This window comes from Homalodisca vitripennis, chromosome 5 (assembly GCF_021130785.1).
Source record: "Homalodisca vitripennis isolate AUS2020 chromosome 5, UT_GWSS_2.1, whole genome shotgun sequence".
Lineage (NCBI taxonomy): Eukaryota > Metazoa > Arthropoda > Insecta > Hemiptera > Cicadellidae > Homalodisca > Homalodisca vitripennis.
Window position 1 is genome coordinate 178972291 of NC_060211.1, and position 19725 is coordinate 178992015.

The following is a 19725-nucleotide window of genomic DNA, read 5'->3' on the forward strand; positions in this document are numbered from 1 at the left end:
ACCTATAACTGCAATATAATCGTCAGGCAAGTCTGCAACTATGAACGTACACATCATTTCTGTGTCTCCTAGCTTTATAGTCTGTTTTTACTTGACCGTAGGTGTGCATTATGGCTCCTGTGATGCCATGTACACGAACATCAGTCGGTGAGATAGGTCCTTGGGTGACCGTTTTTCTCTATCATCGAGATTTGTGCCCCCAGTATCAATTATTACTGGCCCATTGACACTCCCAATGGTTCCATGAGCTAGTAGTTCATAGTTGTTTTCCTGCTCAGTGATATATGCAATTTTAGGTTTTTTCTTCGCCTGTCCAAACCTTATCTTGTGTAGGTTCAGATTTACTTCCTCACGGGGTTGCCAGCGGCGCTTCTGGGTTTCCCCGCTGTAGTTTAACGGTAGAGCGTTTCTTGAACTATAACCGCTTCCTGAAGGTTGACCTCTTTCGTTACCCGTGTTCTTTGTTCTGGCCCAGCAATTATCAGCCGTATGACCTTGCTTCTTGCAGAAGCTTGCAGTGAGGACGTGTGGGAGTTTGCCTTTGATTTACATTCTGATTCTCTGTGCCCTTTTCTACGGCAATATCCACATTCCTTCATCTGCCTGTCTGTAGAGCTTCTACATCTACAGTCTTTTGCTACGTGTCCTATCTTTCCACAATTGTAGCATTTACTTGTTAAATTGTTTCCAAAAACTTTCCTTGGTTTTTCTTCAAATGGATTTGGCCTTTTTTTCTAAGTTATTTATTGCTATTGCGGTAGTCACTGCTTCTCTAAAATTCTTTGGAAACTTAATCCTTGTTTGTCTGCCAATTTCTCCGTAGAGTCCTCTGACAAAGGCTTCCATTGTTCTTCGGTCAGCTTCTTCTCTTATACTCTATTTACTTCTTCGTTATTGGTGGTTCTCAGTGTTTTGTCACTGACCCTCTTTACTCTGTCAGAAAACTGTTCGATAGTCTCTCCTTTATTTTGTCTGATGTTAGCTAACTGTTCAAAATAATAGTGATCTGGCAGGCTATCTCCAAACCTTTCTGTTAGAGCAGACTTAATTTCTTTAAGTGTTGTGGCGTTTTTGCATTTTTTCATCTGATTTTGAAAACTGTAGTGCACTACCAATTAACTTTAATTTCAATACTTGTAATGTTTGTGTTTCGTTCCAATTGCTCAGTTCTCCTTTGCCTTGAATGCTGTCGAAGAATGGCATGAGTAGATCGGCTCTCTCTCCGTCGTAGGGGAGTAATGCTAGACACTAGCTCAAATGATGGTCTGCTTGCTGCTCCGATTGTCATATCCATAGCGGATGGTGACATTTCTGTTCTGTTCAGCACAGAATTTCCCGCGATGGTTTCGTCTATGCAGTCTTGAAGAGACCTGACTTTGGTTGAAATTGCATCAAAAAGCCTCTTGAAATTCAATGGTTTTTCCTTCAAACGTTACTGTAGAACTCATTGTTGATTTGTTATAATGATCCTTAATAATCTAACATTTAATTTAGGAAACTCTACAAAATTTTACGAAGTTCGATTTAAAATATACGACTGAATTTATGACTAATAATACTATTTTTTCTTCAAAATCCCAAAAGTTTTCTATCAAAATAAATTTTCTGATAACCAATCAATGATTGATAACCTATCTATACCTATCTAATCAATCAATCATCATCAATTGGTGTCAGTGATAATAATCCATATACATCATATAAAACTAATTAGTAGATTAGCAATGCCTAATCAATTAACAATATCGATTTACACAGTACAAGTATACTAATGTGACGTATAGATTTTGAATAACGCACTGGAATATGCGTCTAACTTCAAATTAAAATTAATTTTTAAAACATAAATATTTCTCAATAACAACAATTATTTAAACCCAAAATATTAATTTTATCATAGCTATGACACTTTTGTTTTAAGGAGTGCTTTTAACATTACAAAGATTTCATAAATAATTTTTTTATCTAGAAACATTGGCAATTCCTGAATATTATTTAACAAGTATTCTTATCTTAATTTTAAAACGAGAAATAGGTGCCCTGGAAGTGACGACCTTGACATTGAAGTGCACATTGTTACTCCATGTTAGAGCAATTTAATTTAATTTTACTTGTTACTTAATAATTGATCACAAAATTAATAAGAAATTGTGCTATCATTCAATGCTGCATTCACTATTACACCACAGCACCTTTATTCTCTCTTATATCTATGTCTTATTTTATTATATAATTATTTAACGTAGAATATTTGGTAAGAATTAGTTTAAAAGTATAGCCCAATGTTCTTTATTATATTTATTTAATTTCTGAACGTGAACAAAGGCTCACCAAATATCGCCGCCATTGTGACTGCCATGGTTGCTAAGGCTGTGGACAGATGATGTTGGTTGTTGACAGCGTCACCCACGATGTTGGTTGGTTGCTCCGCTTCCGTCTCCTAGGCTGGCGACGTGATGAAGATGGCAAGATGGCGTCCTTTCTCGGCGTCCTTTCTCGGCTTGGCGTCTTCACGTGTAGATTTCTTTATCCAATTCCATCGTCTTCCTGTTGCACTTTTTATACCAAAATTTTGCAAAATCCAAATTTAAAAACACTTTTCCTATCCGTTAAAAACTGTACTTGACACTGGATTACACTGTTTGAATAATTTTGATGTTCACGTGGTCACTTCGGCGTCGGAAATCAATCAACTGTACAGTTAAAAATTGTCCCAAAGTTACGCGATAATCCCACCGCGCTGCCACCAAATCTGTAACGCGATCCGATTTGGGGATTAATTGGTATCCGCTGCCACCAACCGGATGATTCCGGAAAAAGAAATAAAGTTTTGTGCAACAACGTTTGAATTTTAAAAAACACTGTTTATTAAAGATTAATTTATAGAAAATCACACAATTTACATTGGTTAAAAAGGGGAGAGCACTTCTGAATGATATAAAGTATTGAATTACATTATTGAAAGAATTTAGAAAAGTTTTTAAAATAGGGCAACAGAGAGTTACATGTCTACGAGTCTGAGGCCTGAACTAGACTAGCTTCCCAGCACACGCAGGTGCTGACTCTGCATTGTCAGCAGTCTTACTGCTGACCTCCTCGACAGTGCTGTACACTTTACAATTATTATGTCTTTAGTTAAATTTTTTACTAAATGAATGACATTTTTATATAACCAATAAAGCATAATTACTTGAATTATTGTTAATATTGGGTTCGGGTCGTTACACATCTATCTTTTTAACCTTGCCTAAGAGATCGTCCAGTTTGGTCAATACAATTGACATTTGGGAAGACAACAACCTGAAAGGCTGATTAGATGACCCCAAGCAATCAGTTCTAGCGCAGTACCATTTATTTTTCGTATCGGCACATTTACTTTGATATTCAGCTTTGGACATTTTGATACATTCCCTATGGAACCACCGCTGGCAGTCACCATCACAACCAATCCCCTCTTCGGTGTCCAACACCATCTTAACACAGACAGGGCAAGAATCAGACATAATGGATATTATATAGAGCTGAGTTAACAGTGCTTATCAGTAGCTACTCGATCCACCTGCTGTTGTTATAGTGCAGAATGTTGATAATAAGAAGATTACATAAATTAAATAATAAATTAAGAAGTAAATATGCAGGTTGCAAGAATAAGATTAATACAGTTCACATGCACAATAATACTTTAAGGCTGCATGCATAAAATGACGAACCAGCTATTTTAGGTAAATTGATACTTCAGCTGTCCATGATTGATGGGAAGTTGGTGAGTTGTTAAATCGTCTGCAGTTTGTATGTGATCCAAAGATAGGCTTTGCAGTTGAACCTTTACAAGAATTTTATCATGCAATGTTAGTTAGAAACTATATATAGTTAAAACTCACTCAGTCTGTATGATGCAATAAAACAAACTCAGGACAACTTGTGTACCAACCAATAGCAAATAAACACAAATTAAAAAACCACTAGCAAAAGTTCGTTACAATTCAAACAGCCATCCAAAAGAGCCATCAAATTGGCCATGGTTGTTACTTAAATTTACTTAATAGGTTTGTTATATTATTTGTAATATTGTTAAATTTATTTTGGTTATGCAATTTGTTATATTCACTTGTTAAATTAATTCTATATTTATTGTTACTCTGAAATGTTTTTGTTATATTTATTTTAATTGTTGAATTTAATAGTTCTACATCATATTTAACAATTTTAACTTTTTGCGTAGTCTATTTGGAAATAAATAAAAGTAATTCAAATTCATTACTTCAAGTAGGCATAGAGATTATAACATTGTTTTAACATGGAATAGTCCTAGCCCAGTTTATACTGAAACATAGTAAATATTGAAATAACTTATTTGTACTTATCCACCAACAATTCAGCAAATCAGCAATGGCAAACTTAGTCATGTTTATCAGGTATAGGCTTCCACGTTAGGAATTCAGATGAGTCTCATATAATACTCACAATTAATCCATATGTTAAACTCTACAAGTATGAAGCTTTACAACCTAAACAACTAAACGCCACAGCCGTATCTATTACAGAACAGTTACTAAATTGTTTGTCTTGGTTTGGTTCCTTTGGTCCTCTGTTTGGTCTGGTACATTTGTGTTATTTTGGTTGGCACACCTTAAGTTTGTATATTCTTAGCAATCAGTATTTTTTAATATACAGTAATTGAAAGTTAAAGTTTCCCACCTAAAGAAAACCACTGAGTAATAATAACAGATAAGTGTACAGGGATAGTGGAAAAGCAGTCAATCAGGATTCTGCCTGCACAGACAGGAATAGTCCTGCTGTAATAAGTTACAGTATTCTAGTATTAACAATGGCCTCTAGTTTAGCTCAGGGCTCCATAGAGGCCATTGCTTGCAACTAATTGTTACCTGTACATGTATATCTATTCATTAGTTACTGTTTAACATTTCAAAGCTCGTCTTTTTAAAGATGTTTAAATTGCAGTGCTTTGTGTGTAAATAAAAAATATTTATTTTAATCTGTGCTAAAGTAATTAGTTTTATTTGATGTCTTCCCAATTTTATAGTGTAGAAAAATTAGATACTTTGGTATTATCCGGAAGCCACTATTTTTTTAAAGAGTTTTTCTTATTGGTGACCAAAATAAATTGCAATATTAAAAACAATACACTTTATTTTACCAATTTTGAAATTTACAAGTCATTATGACGAACGGTTATCTTATTCTACCTCCCAAAAGGAAGTGATGTCCGTGCGAATTGAGTTAAATGCATTGCTACCAGTCGTCTCTATTCCCATTCACCACATGTATTCTGCCAATAAAAAACTTTCCTCTTCAGTTCAAGGTAAATCCCAGAGTCAAAGATAATTATTCATGATGAAATTAAAAATTAATCAATCGCACTGCAATCAATGAAAACAAAAACTAAAACAACAATTAATTACTCGAAAGTGACAGATGATTCGTGAATCTAGACCTACTTGCTTGTCTAGGCTTATTTGGAGGTGATTTTGCGATATTAAGTATGACTCATCGAGTATTTTTTATTCATTATGAAACAAGAGAAGTACCAGTAATGTATAATGAAGTTTATTTTTTGTCTCCGATAAGGAAAGGTCATCCAAAAATAGTCACCTTCGGATAATACCAAAAATCAAAATGAACATACTTGTAATGTTGGAGATATAACTCTTTCACAATTTCTTGCCAATAGACATACAAACACGGGTATGGAAAATATGGAAGAACTGACTGAAACATAAAACACAATCTGCACCATAAAGCATTGTATTTCATAAAATTTTAATCTCTACAAAAGGTTTGTTCCCATCCTCTGGCTGGCCAATAGGATTGTTTGGATGGTTCATGGAGATACATATTTAAAACAATGTCATAGTCACAATCTCTTAATTCCTCCAACTACTCAAATCCACCAAATTTGCTCAAAGATATAGAAACTCAACACACATAGTATTTTTAAAGTTTCAGGAGCAATTTTCTTTCCAGAATTTGGCTTTGGTGTAGCTTAAGCTACTTTCCTTTTTCAGAAAGTAAGCATACTGCCTTCCTTATCGTGTACTCACAAACATTAAACTCTTCAGCAACTTTGGCATGTGACCAAGATTTTGGTGCTATGGTCAAAATATTACTACTTAATTTGTCTTTCATTAAATGGAGTACAAGGTCTTTCTGTGCACAAGCTGGTGATCTAACTGTCTCCTACAATTGCATGATCTATTTATTTATTTATTTACATTCCCACGGTATAACCATTTTGCAAAATTACAATACTTACGATGACTAGAACAGTAATGAACTCTCATAAAAAAAAGTATAGTATAAAAAATCAAGTTCGCCTACGACATAGTGAAATAAACAGATATAACAAGACAAAACTAAACAATGAGAAACATAACGAAAGTGGTATCAATAACAATAGTGCAATAACAATAACAAGTAATAAAAAATAATAATACAACAATAACAATAATGATAACAGTAATATACTAAAACATCAAAGATAACAATGGAGTAACTATTGCAATGGAGTAAACTATCTGTTTACGCATTTAACCTTTACAGATGAAATCACTCTTAAATCTCTTTAATTTTTATTGGAATAGTAAAGTGATTGAAAGATTAACAACAAACAATATTTTTCCTCAAAATGCGTGATATAAAAATATATGTGGTGAAAACAGATTGTATGTTCATTGTTGTAACAGTTCCCAGTTCTATATTTTAGCAAGTCCCATTTTATATTTTGATAGGTTTCCATATATTTTAAATAAGCCTTTATCTTTACGTACACAGTTGTTACGTGATGATGTCCCCCCCCCCCCTACTGTACAGTTGACAGGTGAAGAATTGTCCTCAGAAAATTCCATTTTGTGTAATTTGTAATCCTACACCTAGTAGAAACTACAGTGCAGGATTCAATAAATACTCATTCACTTACAGCTTAACAACATAACGTAGGAAGGACTTAAGGTGGTGGTGGTGGTGGCGGCACACCACTTATCACGTAACTTTCTTTGCCAGACAGACAGACAATCATACAGAACAGAAATTATGGCCCATGGTTGGACATGCATCATTATAGAACACAATCTTGTCTAGCTAGCCAGAACCAATTTTTAACATTTACTCCTCCTTATTATATTTTCATTTTCTCTATGAATAAAAGTGTTACTTGTAAAAATTTCATGATTGTACAAAGTGTATTTACATAGCTTATTCAGCTATTTTCTTGTTTCCATCATGGGTACCCATAAGACCAATGTAAAACTAATGCTCGGCCAATTTGCATGGAGTGACATCATTTGCACTGCACTGTCATCAAATTCCGAGTTCCTCATGTATAAATGAAGCTTCATGAAAAATTTAAAGTCGGTCATGTTTAATGTTACAGCAATGTTAAACCATCTAGAATACATTAAATGGTTTGAATTCACCACTTGGAGACATCTATAGTAAGAGTTAGCTAGTATTGTCATTGCTAAATGCAGTATACTACTACTTCTCGAAACACTTGGTATTTATTGTTTCTGTGGATAACACTTGGTATGTCTTGTTTCTGTGGATAACACTTGGTATGTCTTGTTTCTGTGGATAACACTTGGTATGTCTTGTTTCTGTGGAAATTTAAATCTATATACTGTATATTTCCAAATTTTTAATTTTTGTCTTTCCATATAATCTTAATGTAGTTAAGCTGTTCTTAAGTGACACGCACATCTTTTATTTCACACAGCATTACATTTTTATATGATTTATGTGCATTATTTGTGTGTTTACAGAAGAAGCCAGAAGCAAACTCATTGTGGTCAAGTCCTAAGGATGAGATCTACATAGATGATGAGGCTCTGGAAGGTTCAGGTAACAGGGAGGTAAAGGATGACCTAGAGTCCAGTGGCTCAGGCTACGGGCCTGATGATGAAGACACAGACTCAGAGGATCATGATGGCAGTGGAACAAATACAGGTGTTATTGGTGAGAATGAATATTGAATCTTTTAGATATTAATGCATTTCACAATTTGATAAAGATGATTAAATTAAAGCAGACATTTGCAAACAACAATCTTGTCTTGTTCAGATTTATGATGTGTATCACCAACATGGTGGTCTGTATATTTACCAACCTATTACTTTAAAAGAGATTTGTACATTAATTTTTACACAGATGTTGGAGCATTTTTGTAATTTTAACATTTTAAACGTCTTGTTTACCTTATTAAAATATGGAATATGGCGACTTTTCCAGTGTAGTAAACATAAACTATATTATTAGAAGAATTTTTAAATCTTTATACACAGTTCTACGTATTTAAAACTATTATTTTTTATACATATTTGGAAAAAACTGAAACCTCTTACACTCTCTCTGGCTCATGGGCTTCTACGAGAGTATTTTTGTGTAGTTTTAAGCAGCTAATTACTAAATCACATGTTGCTCAGGCAGTTATACTCAGTCAACTAACCAACTTTCTATCAGCCTCTTTCTGTATAATATTTTACTATTGTCACTTGTTTTTCATTTATTTGACACTGTCTACAGGTAGTGGACACAAGTCCACACCATCCAAAGTTCCAGAAAGCTCCATAGACAAGGAACCAGTTGTTCCAAGAAAAGAAGTGGTGAGTTACTATATAAATGTGTACATTCTATTGTATGTTTGTATTTATTTAAAATCAAAGATTAGTTTTCATGAAGTAACCTATACATTTTAATGATTGGATAATGAAATCTTATACCATCACGAGAAGATTATTCCGGAGTCGGCAAGCGGATGCAGTGAAAGAGTTATTAAGAACGGACGTTCTACAAACGGGAATCGATAGTAAAGAAGCACTGCGCTGAGTTATACAAGATCTTATTAGAAGATATGAAAGAAAAACGTTCTGACTGATACAATGGTGAACCATTATGCAAAGTCGAATGCAACATCGTCAGTATTTGTGTTTCTGAGATCCAGAACAGAGCCTTGTGGAACTCTGTTGTACACTAATAAGTTCCTATCTGATTCTTTGTTTGGTGTTGTTATTTTGTGTATTGTATCTCAACAAGTTGTTTCGTATCATGTAGGTAACTATTGAGCCTAAGGCTCTTAAGTTGGAGAGTTGTCAAAGGCCTTTCAAAAGTCTTTTAATAAGCTTGTTACTGTGTTTCCCTCTTGTAGTCAATCATATAATCTGTGGATTGTATAAGAACATTGGCAGTTGTGAGAAGTTTGTTTTGCTCTTCAGAACAACTTTTCCTATTGTTTTTGAAAACCTCTAGATGAGGAAAATTTGCATGTAGATACCTTGTGGTTCACCATTTTTGTATTTTGATACAATTTTGCAAGTTGTAGTAGGTCAGGAAAAAATCGTTGTTGGAGTTATTTAATTGTAATATCTGTCAAGGTGATTGTTATTTCTTATTTACAGGTCATGGTTAGTTTTGCTGATTTTTCATCTATGCCTGAAGAGACGTTTTGCTTGAGGGAGTTTGTGGTACTTTTTTATATTAGCATGTGCCACAGGTTGAAATCAAATTTCAAAATTTGCTGTTGAGAATAGTTTATCCTGTTGTGGGGGTTGAGGATGATGTTGCTGGCTGGAAATGTTCAATCTGTGGCTGTGGCAAAAAATTGTTGAAACAGTTTGCTGGTCTTGTCTATAAGTAACCTTCTATATCTCAAACCTTTTTATTTGATTTCCATTATTGAAGAATTTAATTTGGGACATTGAATTTATATTTCGGTGTAAATTTGCACTGTTTCTCATTATGGTTGTCATAATTCTTAAGTAACTGAAACTTGTGGGGAAGGGTCTGGACCCCTTAGATCCCCTCGCTGACTATGTCCCTGATTACAAGAAGTCTAATCTTCTGTGGTTTGTGGTAAAACTCATTTCACAAGTTTAGTTCAGAATGATGGTTATAACATTGTATCTTTCCTTTTGTTCTTTCAACATATTTATCAAGTAAAGTAATCTATTTGTTGGAAAGCTATCATAAATGATAGTACTTTCCTGTGTTATCTGTGTTTATAGAAAGTGATTCATTTTCACATCCCGGATATTTTCACATTCTGCTAAAACTGGGTCAGTTGATTAGTCAGAGGAATTGTGAAACTTTATAATTAAAATTAAAACTGATTATATATTAAACTGTCTTTGATATTTTCATATAAACAGCACACATAAAAGAACTAAATTTAAAATTGAAATAAATGAATTGATTGTATGAAATAAAATATTTCTTGATATGAGAAGACATTAGGGCATCATGGCCATTTCTTACATTTAACCTCCTATGGAGGCTATTATAAAAGATTTTAATAAAAAAAAATAAAAATCTAAAGATTTTATTTTAAACATTTTTCAATTAACAAGTAAAAGTACAACTTTATTGAGGAGTATAAACTAAATAAATGTTGTAATTTATAAAAAAGGTATGTAAACACATACTGACACAAAATAATAATGTACTCATATATAATGTCATGTGAGAAACACTCTCTCCTTACACATACTACTGATGTGAGTGCAAACACAACAAAGAGATTTGCGCCTACCATGCGCCCAGATAGTGCTCCGTCAGTGACACCACAAACTTGAGCACAACTTTCTAAGGATGTCATGCTACAAGGTAGGGAATGCAGTAGACGCCATGTCGTTACCATAAACACTTGTGATATATGGCAGTTCTGTGCAATGATATGAAGAACACAGACAAACGAGAGCGAGCTTTCTCTAAACCACATTGAGATACAAATTGGAAATTGTTTAAGAAATAATTTGGGAAAAACAGAATTTAAAATGGAATGGACCGGTGTTAAAAATGTTTTTATTTGAGGTGATTCAACTTCAAAATTTTTCAATTATGCATAACTCATAAATTTTGCGTTCTCCAAATTTTTTCCCTCAAACCCAGTCATGTCGTTCACCGCTCCGTCAAAGGAAATAAAAATAAAGTATTATAAGTACTTTGATCAACAACAGTTTTGTGTGAAGTGGGAAAACCTTTGCAGTTTTTCAGTGAATGTATTAATGCAAAAACTTTGTCACAAGTCTCTGTCACTGCATCAGTTCAGCTGAGTGCAGTTTTACTCAGTTCTAAGTAAGGTAGTAAGGTTAATAATAAGGTAGTACAGTTCCATTTACAGTAACATTACAAACAGATTTAAAATCGATAAAAGATCTTAAGCAGTAATGAGATATCACAATCGGTTTAGTAAGTCCATTTTTTCAAGTGCTGTCCAGCAGATTCTTGATATCAGTGTTAATCATAGTAATACCATCATCGATGGTGTGTCAACGTGGACATATATCTGGAGGTCATCAGCATACGTGTGCGACAAATCAAACAACAGATGACCAAGTATGGAACCCTGAGGAACACACTCTCAGCACTCAGCCAGTGAGGTGTTATATCATCTACCCCCGTACACATTGTGTGGTGCTGGAGTCAAATATAACTTGTGCTACAACTCAAACAACAGATGACCAAGTATGGAACACTGAGGAATACACTCAGCACTCATCCAGTGAGGTGTTATATCATCTACCCCCGTACACATTGTGTGGTTCTGGAGTCAAATATAACTTGTGCTACAACTCAAACAACAGATGACCAAGTATGGAACACTGAGGAATACACTCAGCACTCAGCCAGTGAGGTGTTATATCATCTACCCCCGTACACATTGTGTGGTGCTGGAGTCAAATATAACTTGTGCTACAACTCAAACAACAGATGACCAAGTATGGAACCCTGAGGAACACACTCTCAGCACTCAGCCAGTGAGGTGTTATATCATCTACCCCCGTACACATTGTGTGGTGCTGGAGTCAAATATAACTTGTGCTACAACTCAAACAACAGATGACCAAGTATGGAACACTGAGGAATACACTCAGCACTCATCCAGTGAGGTGTTATATCTTCTACCCCGTACACATTGTGTGGTTCTGGAGTCAAATATAACTTGTGCTACAACTCAAACAACAGATGACCAAGTATGGAACACTGAGGAATACACTCAGCACTCATCCAGTGAGGTGTTATATCATCTACCCCCGTACACATTGTGTGGTTCTGGAGTCAAATATAACTTGTGCTACAACTCAAACAACAGATGACCAAGTATGGAACCCTGAGGAACACACTCTCAGCACTCAGCCAGTGAGGTGTTATATCATCTACCCCCGTACACATTGTGTGGTGCTGGAGTCAAATATAACTTGTGCTACAACTCAAACAACAGATGACCAAGTATGGAACACTGAGGAATACACTCAGCACTCATCCAGTGAGGTGTTATATCTTCTACCCCGTACACATTGTGTGGTTCTGGAGTCAAATATAACTTGTGCAACAACTCAAACAACAGATGACTCCTTCTGAGCCCTTAGAAATCTCTAGCTTCATTTCTATCAGTGTAGCCCAAGACTATTGCATAGCGAACGATCTGGTATTCAACGAGGAGAAGACAACTCAACTCATCTTAGGAAAAAAAAATCAGTATCCGGCCCGCCCAATGTTCAGATTGTGGACTCTTCCAAGCACTTGGGCGTAATTCTCGACACCTGTCTCTCATGGAATCTACATGATATATAGACTCTCTGTGCCTTAAACTTGGTTCTGCCATTTTTGCACTTAAAAGAGTGAACTCCGTCTGTACAGAGAAAGCAGTGAAAATGTCATACCACGCTTTATTCGAATCCCACCTTAGATATGACATCATACTTTGGGGTGAATCCTCATGCCAAAACATGCAACGTGTTTTTCTAATGCAAAAGCGGGCAATAAGAGCTATGACAGGACTCCCACCTAGAGATAGCTGCAGGGAAAGATTTCGAGATCTACATGTATTCACTGTTTTCTCCCTGTACATATATGAGGTTATGCTTTATGCCTCTCAACAGAACCTAACCAGAAATATGGATATCCACAATTACCAAACAAGATTTGCCAGGAACTTCAATATCCCTGCCCACCGCACTGTACTTTACACTAAGAAACCATCCTACACCGGCGCCAAGCTTCTCAATCTTCTTCCGGCAAGTACCACGGATGTTCCAGCAAGAACCTTTAAGAAATGGTTGCTGGAAGATCCAGTCTACAGTATGGAGGAATTCTTTGAACGAGCTCGCGTTCATAGAGAAGAATGAAATTGACTTTATTGTAGAATAACAAAATGTATTTTTTTGACACCATTCTGTTCTCAATGATCACGAATAAAAGCATTCTGTATTCTGTATGACCAACTATGGAACCCTGAGGAATACACTCTCAGCACTCAGCCAGTGAACTGTTATAATCATCTACCCCCGTAGACATTGTGTGGTGCTGGAGTCAAATATAACTTGTGTGACAACTCAAACAACAGATGACCAAGTATGGAACCCTGAGGAATGCCTCTCAGCACTCAGCCAGTGAGGTGTTATATCACCTACCCCCGTACACATTGTGTGGTGCTGGAGTCAAGTATAACTTGTGCACTACCAAATGTTTTGATGTCTCTTATATTGTGAAAAGTTTTTGTACTAAGATATTTTGCATCCTGAAAATCTTAATTATACACCATAATCAATTCAACATATTTATTGGGTTATGTTTGTTGCATTAGTTTTTTAATGTATTTTTGATTTTGTAGACCAATGTACACTCTGTGAATACAAACAACATCGGCAGCCCCGACCTGAGCAACGGTGACAATGACAGCACCGATGACGGCCCCAATGGCAACGATGTGTACATCATGAACGCCAAGCACGAAGAGAGAGCCACCTCCTTCTTCGCTCAACCGGGCATCTTGGCAGGTCAGTTGTCAACTTAGGTTGTATTTTAAATGTCCTATAAACGAGCAGTTAATACATTTTTAAGCATTTAATAAAAAAGAATAAATTCATTCATACTTCCATGTTTTATGACCCCCTTACTACAAAACCACAATTTTTTTTATGTATAGTTTTCCTGTCAATAAAGGTATTTTTTTATCTGTGTTTATATTTATTATTATAGAAGATGAAATCACTTACAATACAGATTACAATTTATATAAAAAAACACAAATTTTATTATATTGTTTGTACGCCTAAAACCTCAGTCAAGTTTTTCAGTGCACAAAATCTTAAAAAGTGGGATGGGATGGTTATTTAAAAGTCATATCTTGTGTTCCAAATGTTTACTTCTTATAAAATATACTTGTCAGGTACCTTTTTTATTTCACTATAACTCTCAATACTTCCTTATAAACAAACTAATAAAACCTTATGCATGAAAGTAATTTTTATATAAGCCATGCAATTATTGTAAATGTTTTAACTAACATACATGAGTTATGTTTTATTAGAATATGTGGGCTCCTTATATTTCATAAAATATTTATCATAATATTCTTTGAAATATATTGTATACTGTTGGTCTACTATTTTCGTAGTACATGTTTTGTGCTCTAATAATTTATTTGTAATTTCCCTAACTGTATCACTTCTATATTGTTTTTAGTAATTATTTTAATACATTCCTAAATAATAAATGATGGGTACTGAGGTCAAATAAAATATTTAACAAATAAATATATATGCAATTATCTTTTTCTTTTATAACACAGAACACAAGAATAAATGAGAAATATGGAAATATAGTTTTAATTTTGTCCATAATTGTGAGTTCTGAACCAAAATTAGGCAACAAGTGTTGAGTCAAGGACGGCATGTCAGAGTAAAAGTAATAAATCTTTCTTATTAGATAATATTTAGTTTCATAATAAGAGTAAACACGCATCAATATTATTTATAGAAAAATTATTTTATTATATTTTCAGGTGAGATAATTTTATTATATTATCTATTTGTTTTTTGAAGTGTGCTGAACTATGATAACATCATTTGTAACTATTAATTACTGTAATTTTGTTTTGGGAATTTATGTGTTAATATTTTGTAGTATTCCGGCAACTGTGCCATTGTAGGCAGATGATGGGTAAATATTGATGACATGACGTCAGCTGGCCTTGACTCTATTATCTTGTGTTGGGTCAAGTTGGTATTCTGGTGTCCCTGCAAGTCAATTGTATGTGACAGTAAACTACATGACAAATATGTTGCATATTAATATGTAATAAACTATCTAGGGTAAGGCTTTTGCATAGTTTTGGATAAATGTAATGAACACTTTGAAATATTGTTTGGCTGTACAAAGAAATAATCTACTAATAATGACTGTCATGTACAACAGAGATAACAATATCTCTAAATGACTGTGAGTTAACTTACATTTTGCTATTGTTAACATTCACCTCAAGTTGAGTTCCGCTACATTTGCAATGATTGCTGGTAAGCATATTCTCCCCATTAAATACTCAAGTAACAAAATGAGTTCATAGTTGGTTACTGTTGGGTCTCTTCGTTAATTTTTGGGTGTAATTTTTCCCTCAACTGTTCATTCCTTCTGTATTTTATTTTATCATTTATTGTTTGTATAATCATATAATTAATTGTTAAACCCTTTTATTATAGATTTACGTTAATATACTACACTGACTCATATCTTTTTTAACTATATATGTATATATAACATTTTCACTTAATAATATTTGAAATCCAGAACATCGATATTAAAAAATATTAAGGGTAAAATTTGTTGTCTCTGTTGGTTTATGATTCCATCTCTCTGAGTAACAAGCATACAGCTAACATTGTATTGTAGGTAGTTTGTTTCATAAGTAGATTAGTATTTCACTTAATACTGCCCATCAAAAGACATTTATTTTCCATTATCAATGATTTTATAACATAAACTGTCTAAATATTTTTGTATAGTACAAATAGTGTACTACACGATTCATAAATAGATACCTTTATTTACAAACCCATTTCCGTTTTACACTGTTTTTCAAAACATCTTAAGTCATTCTTAAATACAAATCATAAATGTATCTGCCCGTGTAATAACTTCTTTACTGACAAGTCCATTGGCCGATTTGAAAGGGTTTTTATAAACTGGTATAAATTTACATGCTTTGTTGAGGAACGCTTATTTTTTTGCCGAAATATACAGAATTTAAATATTGAATTCAAAATAATATTAGCATTCTTACAAAAATTATCTTGCAAATACTAGCAGAGAGCACAAATGTCTAGTTCCTAGGTATGTACCAAAATAGTCAAAATGTGCAGAATTTATTATTTAATAAGAAAATATGAAGCAGCAATTTGTATCAAGGCCCAAACAAACACAACTGACAATAAAATATATGATTTTGTGCAGTATGTATGACACAGTTTCAGAGAATGACGTGATTTTAATAGAAAATTACATTTTTAATGAAATATAACTTAAGAAAATTACATGTTTTTTAATAAAACGTTTCATATAAAAATTAGTTTATTTGAAAATAGAAAATGTGTCATCTTCCAGCATATTTTGTATACACATTGTAAACATTTCTTACCCGTATCTTCAACTGTTTATTTATAAACTTGATTGTAAGATAAGCCTAAATTATGCTTCAAATGCCTATCACTCCTCATGAAATGGTAGAAAAAAATATTTCTTTTTTTTCTTATCTTCAGAAAGAATGTTTTAAACAAAACGTGAATTTTGTTTAAACATTTTTTTTTAATCCATTAAAAACAGATTGTACCACCTTCATACAAATATTGTGTTAATTCATTAAAAATGTGAAATGACATCCTATAAATTTAATCTGAAACATTTCTTTTTATTTGATAGTAAAAGAATGACAATCGTAACACTTACCAGTTGTTGGGTGAAATGGTCAAGATCTGTTAGTTTTACAACCTGACAGGAGATAATTGTACGGCTTAGAATCAGAATAGGAAAAGATTCTCTTCCCAAACTCCAGTCTCAATTTCCAAAGTGTATCAGCCTGCCATAACAGGTCTTGTATTGAGAGACCTCCTCTCTAAAAAAAAGTCTCGCAAAAGTATTGGGGCTCATTGAAAGACAAAATTGTGTGAACCATGCACCACATTAGAATCCCATACACTGTCTCCATAGCAACATATCAGAAACGTGAGCAAATCGACCCAAGTTGAAAACATGATGGATTCCAGATTTATGAATTTTTAGTGTGCTCGTTATCCTTTCTTGAGATGCTGTTACCTGTGGATAGCAGTATACTGGAATGTAAATATTATTTGTTTAAATCACAAAATTCTAAGGGAATAAAATTTTACAGTTAGTAACCTTATTTAAAGCTACTTTTAATGTGGTTTTTAAAACATAGTAAAAAGTTTGTTAATGGGTTAAGCGTAGCCTACTGCACTGTATCTGAGTTTTTCAGGACAATCTGTTGCATATGTACATTATACTCTTTATAGTGTGTAAAAATTCCATGAAAATCTCACAAGTAACAACTTAGGAAAGTGGGCAGTTGTACCAGTCTAAGTTTCATGTTTAGTTGCTAAAACAAAGTGTCTATATTTTTTTACACACTGTATGTAATATTGACTAATAAACAACTATGATCGTAACCCTAATCCCGTTGTTTAGCCGTGATTGGCGGTGCAGTTGTGGGCCTTCTCTGCGCAATCCTCGTCGTCATGTTCATCGTCTACCGGATGCGCAAGAAAGATGAGGGCTCCTACGCCCTGGAGGAGCCGAAACGATCGCCAACTGCCAACTCCTACACCAAGAACTCTAATAGGGAATTTTATGCCTGAATCATCCGTACTAATTTTATTTTCTACCCACGTTCAGCAATGAAATTTTACTACATGGTAACTAATGTGCATGATTTTGGTATCTATCACGCCGCGTCGACTGTTAAGTGAGGACTCGTGTCAATCTGCATTTACCAGTCGACGACTACTAACATTGTATAGTTGTAATGCACGGAATCGTCCAGCCGCTTAGCTCTCTATTTACGACACATTCCTTCCTCATTGTGACTGCTTGTACATATAAATGTTAGCTGTACCTCACCCCCTTCCCTCTTGTGCGACACTACTATTGCCCGTTTTGTAATCAAATAAACAATCTCTGTCTTTGTCACATGTATTATATTGTACTCCAGTGTGTGGTCAGTTCCGTGGAATTTCCTCTCACTTTCTCCCTTTACTTTTCCGACCTTACAAATATATTTTTGTATCTCACCTCCGGATGCGTTGGACGAAGCACAAAGCGAGTGTAGGCAGTGATACGACTTGTACATATTCGTGTTGTATTGCGATATTTCCGTGTAGGCCACTCCTCCACCTTCCCGTAGTTCTGTACATACAAACACGCCTTACAGTTCTGGCGTCAGTCCATTATATGTATATAATCGTATTTACTCAATATATTACTCATATTAATATAGTAAAGCGACCTATATTAGAGATATCTTCATTCCTGTCATTCATTCCTTAGGTGGAAAGTCACGATCTGTAGTTTTCCTTTGAATCTCAATTTTTTATTATATATTTATTTACTTGTGAATTTTTTCGAGTTACTTATTTCCAACTTTCTGTTGAATTTAAAATTAAAATGATTCCGTATAGCATTTAAATACCAGTTAAAATTAAATTATATAATATATTTATAAGAAAATAAGATTTTTAGTTGGAGTTTCGGATAAATCTTTCAGGTTACCTTTAATATTTTTAATGAAAAGCAATTTTGAAAACGTTTGTACTGAACGTGGAAAATTTTCATTAGATTTTTAGATTATTTAACTTATTTTTCAAATCTAAGAGAACTAAAAGTAAATGAAATTGGTCGTGACTTACTACTTATTCCTCAGTTCTGCATTACAGACCTTGCACAGAAAGCGTTGATCGCTTAACTTTACGAACCAAAACACCGAGCAGCAGGGTCTCTGTCTTGTTTAATTTATTTATTATTGTTATTCTATTATTGTGCCGTGATCATCTATTCACTAGATGAACTACGTGAATGGATGTTATTTAGTAGTAATATTTAGTGAGTAGTATTTTTAACTCTATTCGTATTAGTTTATGTAAACTAGCAGTTTTTTTTAATCATTAGCATTTATTAACATTCCTTTGAAATTTTATTGTCATTGTTGAGTATTAATATTAATAATTCATTGTGTTCAGAATATTAAATCAGATATCACAACAATAATAACGTCCATGCCAGATGCCGTACTAGGTACCTGTACCTAATAGAAAATATAATTTCAATAAAAAGACTTATGCATATAGTAAATATGAGATTTTTGCTTGTAATTCTAAGTTACCTGCATTTACTGGCATTTCCCATTAACTTATTGTTTGGATTAGAGATGATTGATATGATCGATATGACTTAATTCTACCTGTGGCCATATATTATATATAATATGCATATGTAAGTTTTCATATAATTATAGATACACACATTCTCGATATTGTTTGATAAAAAAAAATGGAATTAGCATAATCAGTCGTTCTTCCTCGATATTTATAGTTGAAGTTTTGTATTTAATGTTGAAAATATAAAGTGTGTCTTTTATTATTATTGTATGTATTGGTTTTATTACTTAAATTTAAGTGTTAATTTTGATACACTATTACAGATCTGTTGATCAGTAGATGTTTTAGTTGAATAAATGCAGTTTAGCAGTCTGGCTGGCTATCGCACATAAAGGGCATGTTTATTTTGTTAGATAACAACGGCACAAATGTTAGATCCCACCTCCTGGTTTTTTCAATCATCTCTACTTGTAATTAACCATGTATAACAATATTGGATGTACTATTATGGATTAGTTTTGTCACCAAGAATTAAATAACTCTTTTTAGA

At 33.8% G+C, this 19725-nt stretch overlaps 1 protein-coding gene across 1 annotated transcript in view; it reads left to right on the top strand.

Annotated features, from left to right (window-relative positions):
• The window catches only part of LOC124363248 (syndecan-like), a 37985-nt gene extending 18260 nt beyond the window's left edge, over positions 1–19725 (top strand). The window contains exons 2-5 of the mRNA XM_046818427.1: positions 7779–7971; positions 8539–8618; positions 13625–13790; positions 17491–19725. Coding sequence (XP_046674383.1) covers positions 7779–7971; positions 8539–8618; positions 13625–13790; positions 17491–17660 — 609 coding nt within the window. The 3' untranslated portion in view covers positions 17661–19725. The remainder of the gene's footprint in view (positions 1–7778; positions 7972–8538; positions 8619–13624; positions 13791–17490) is intronic.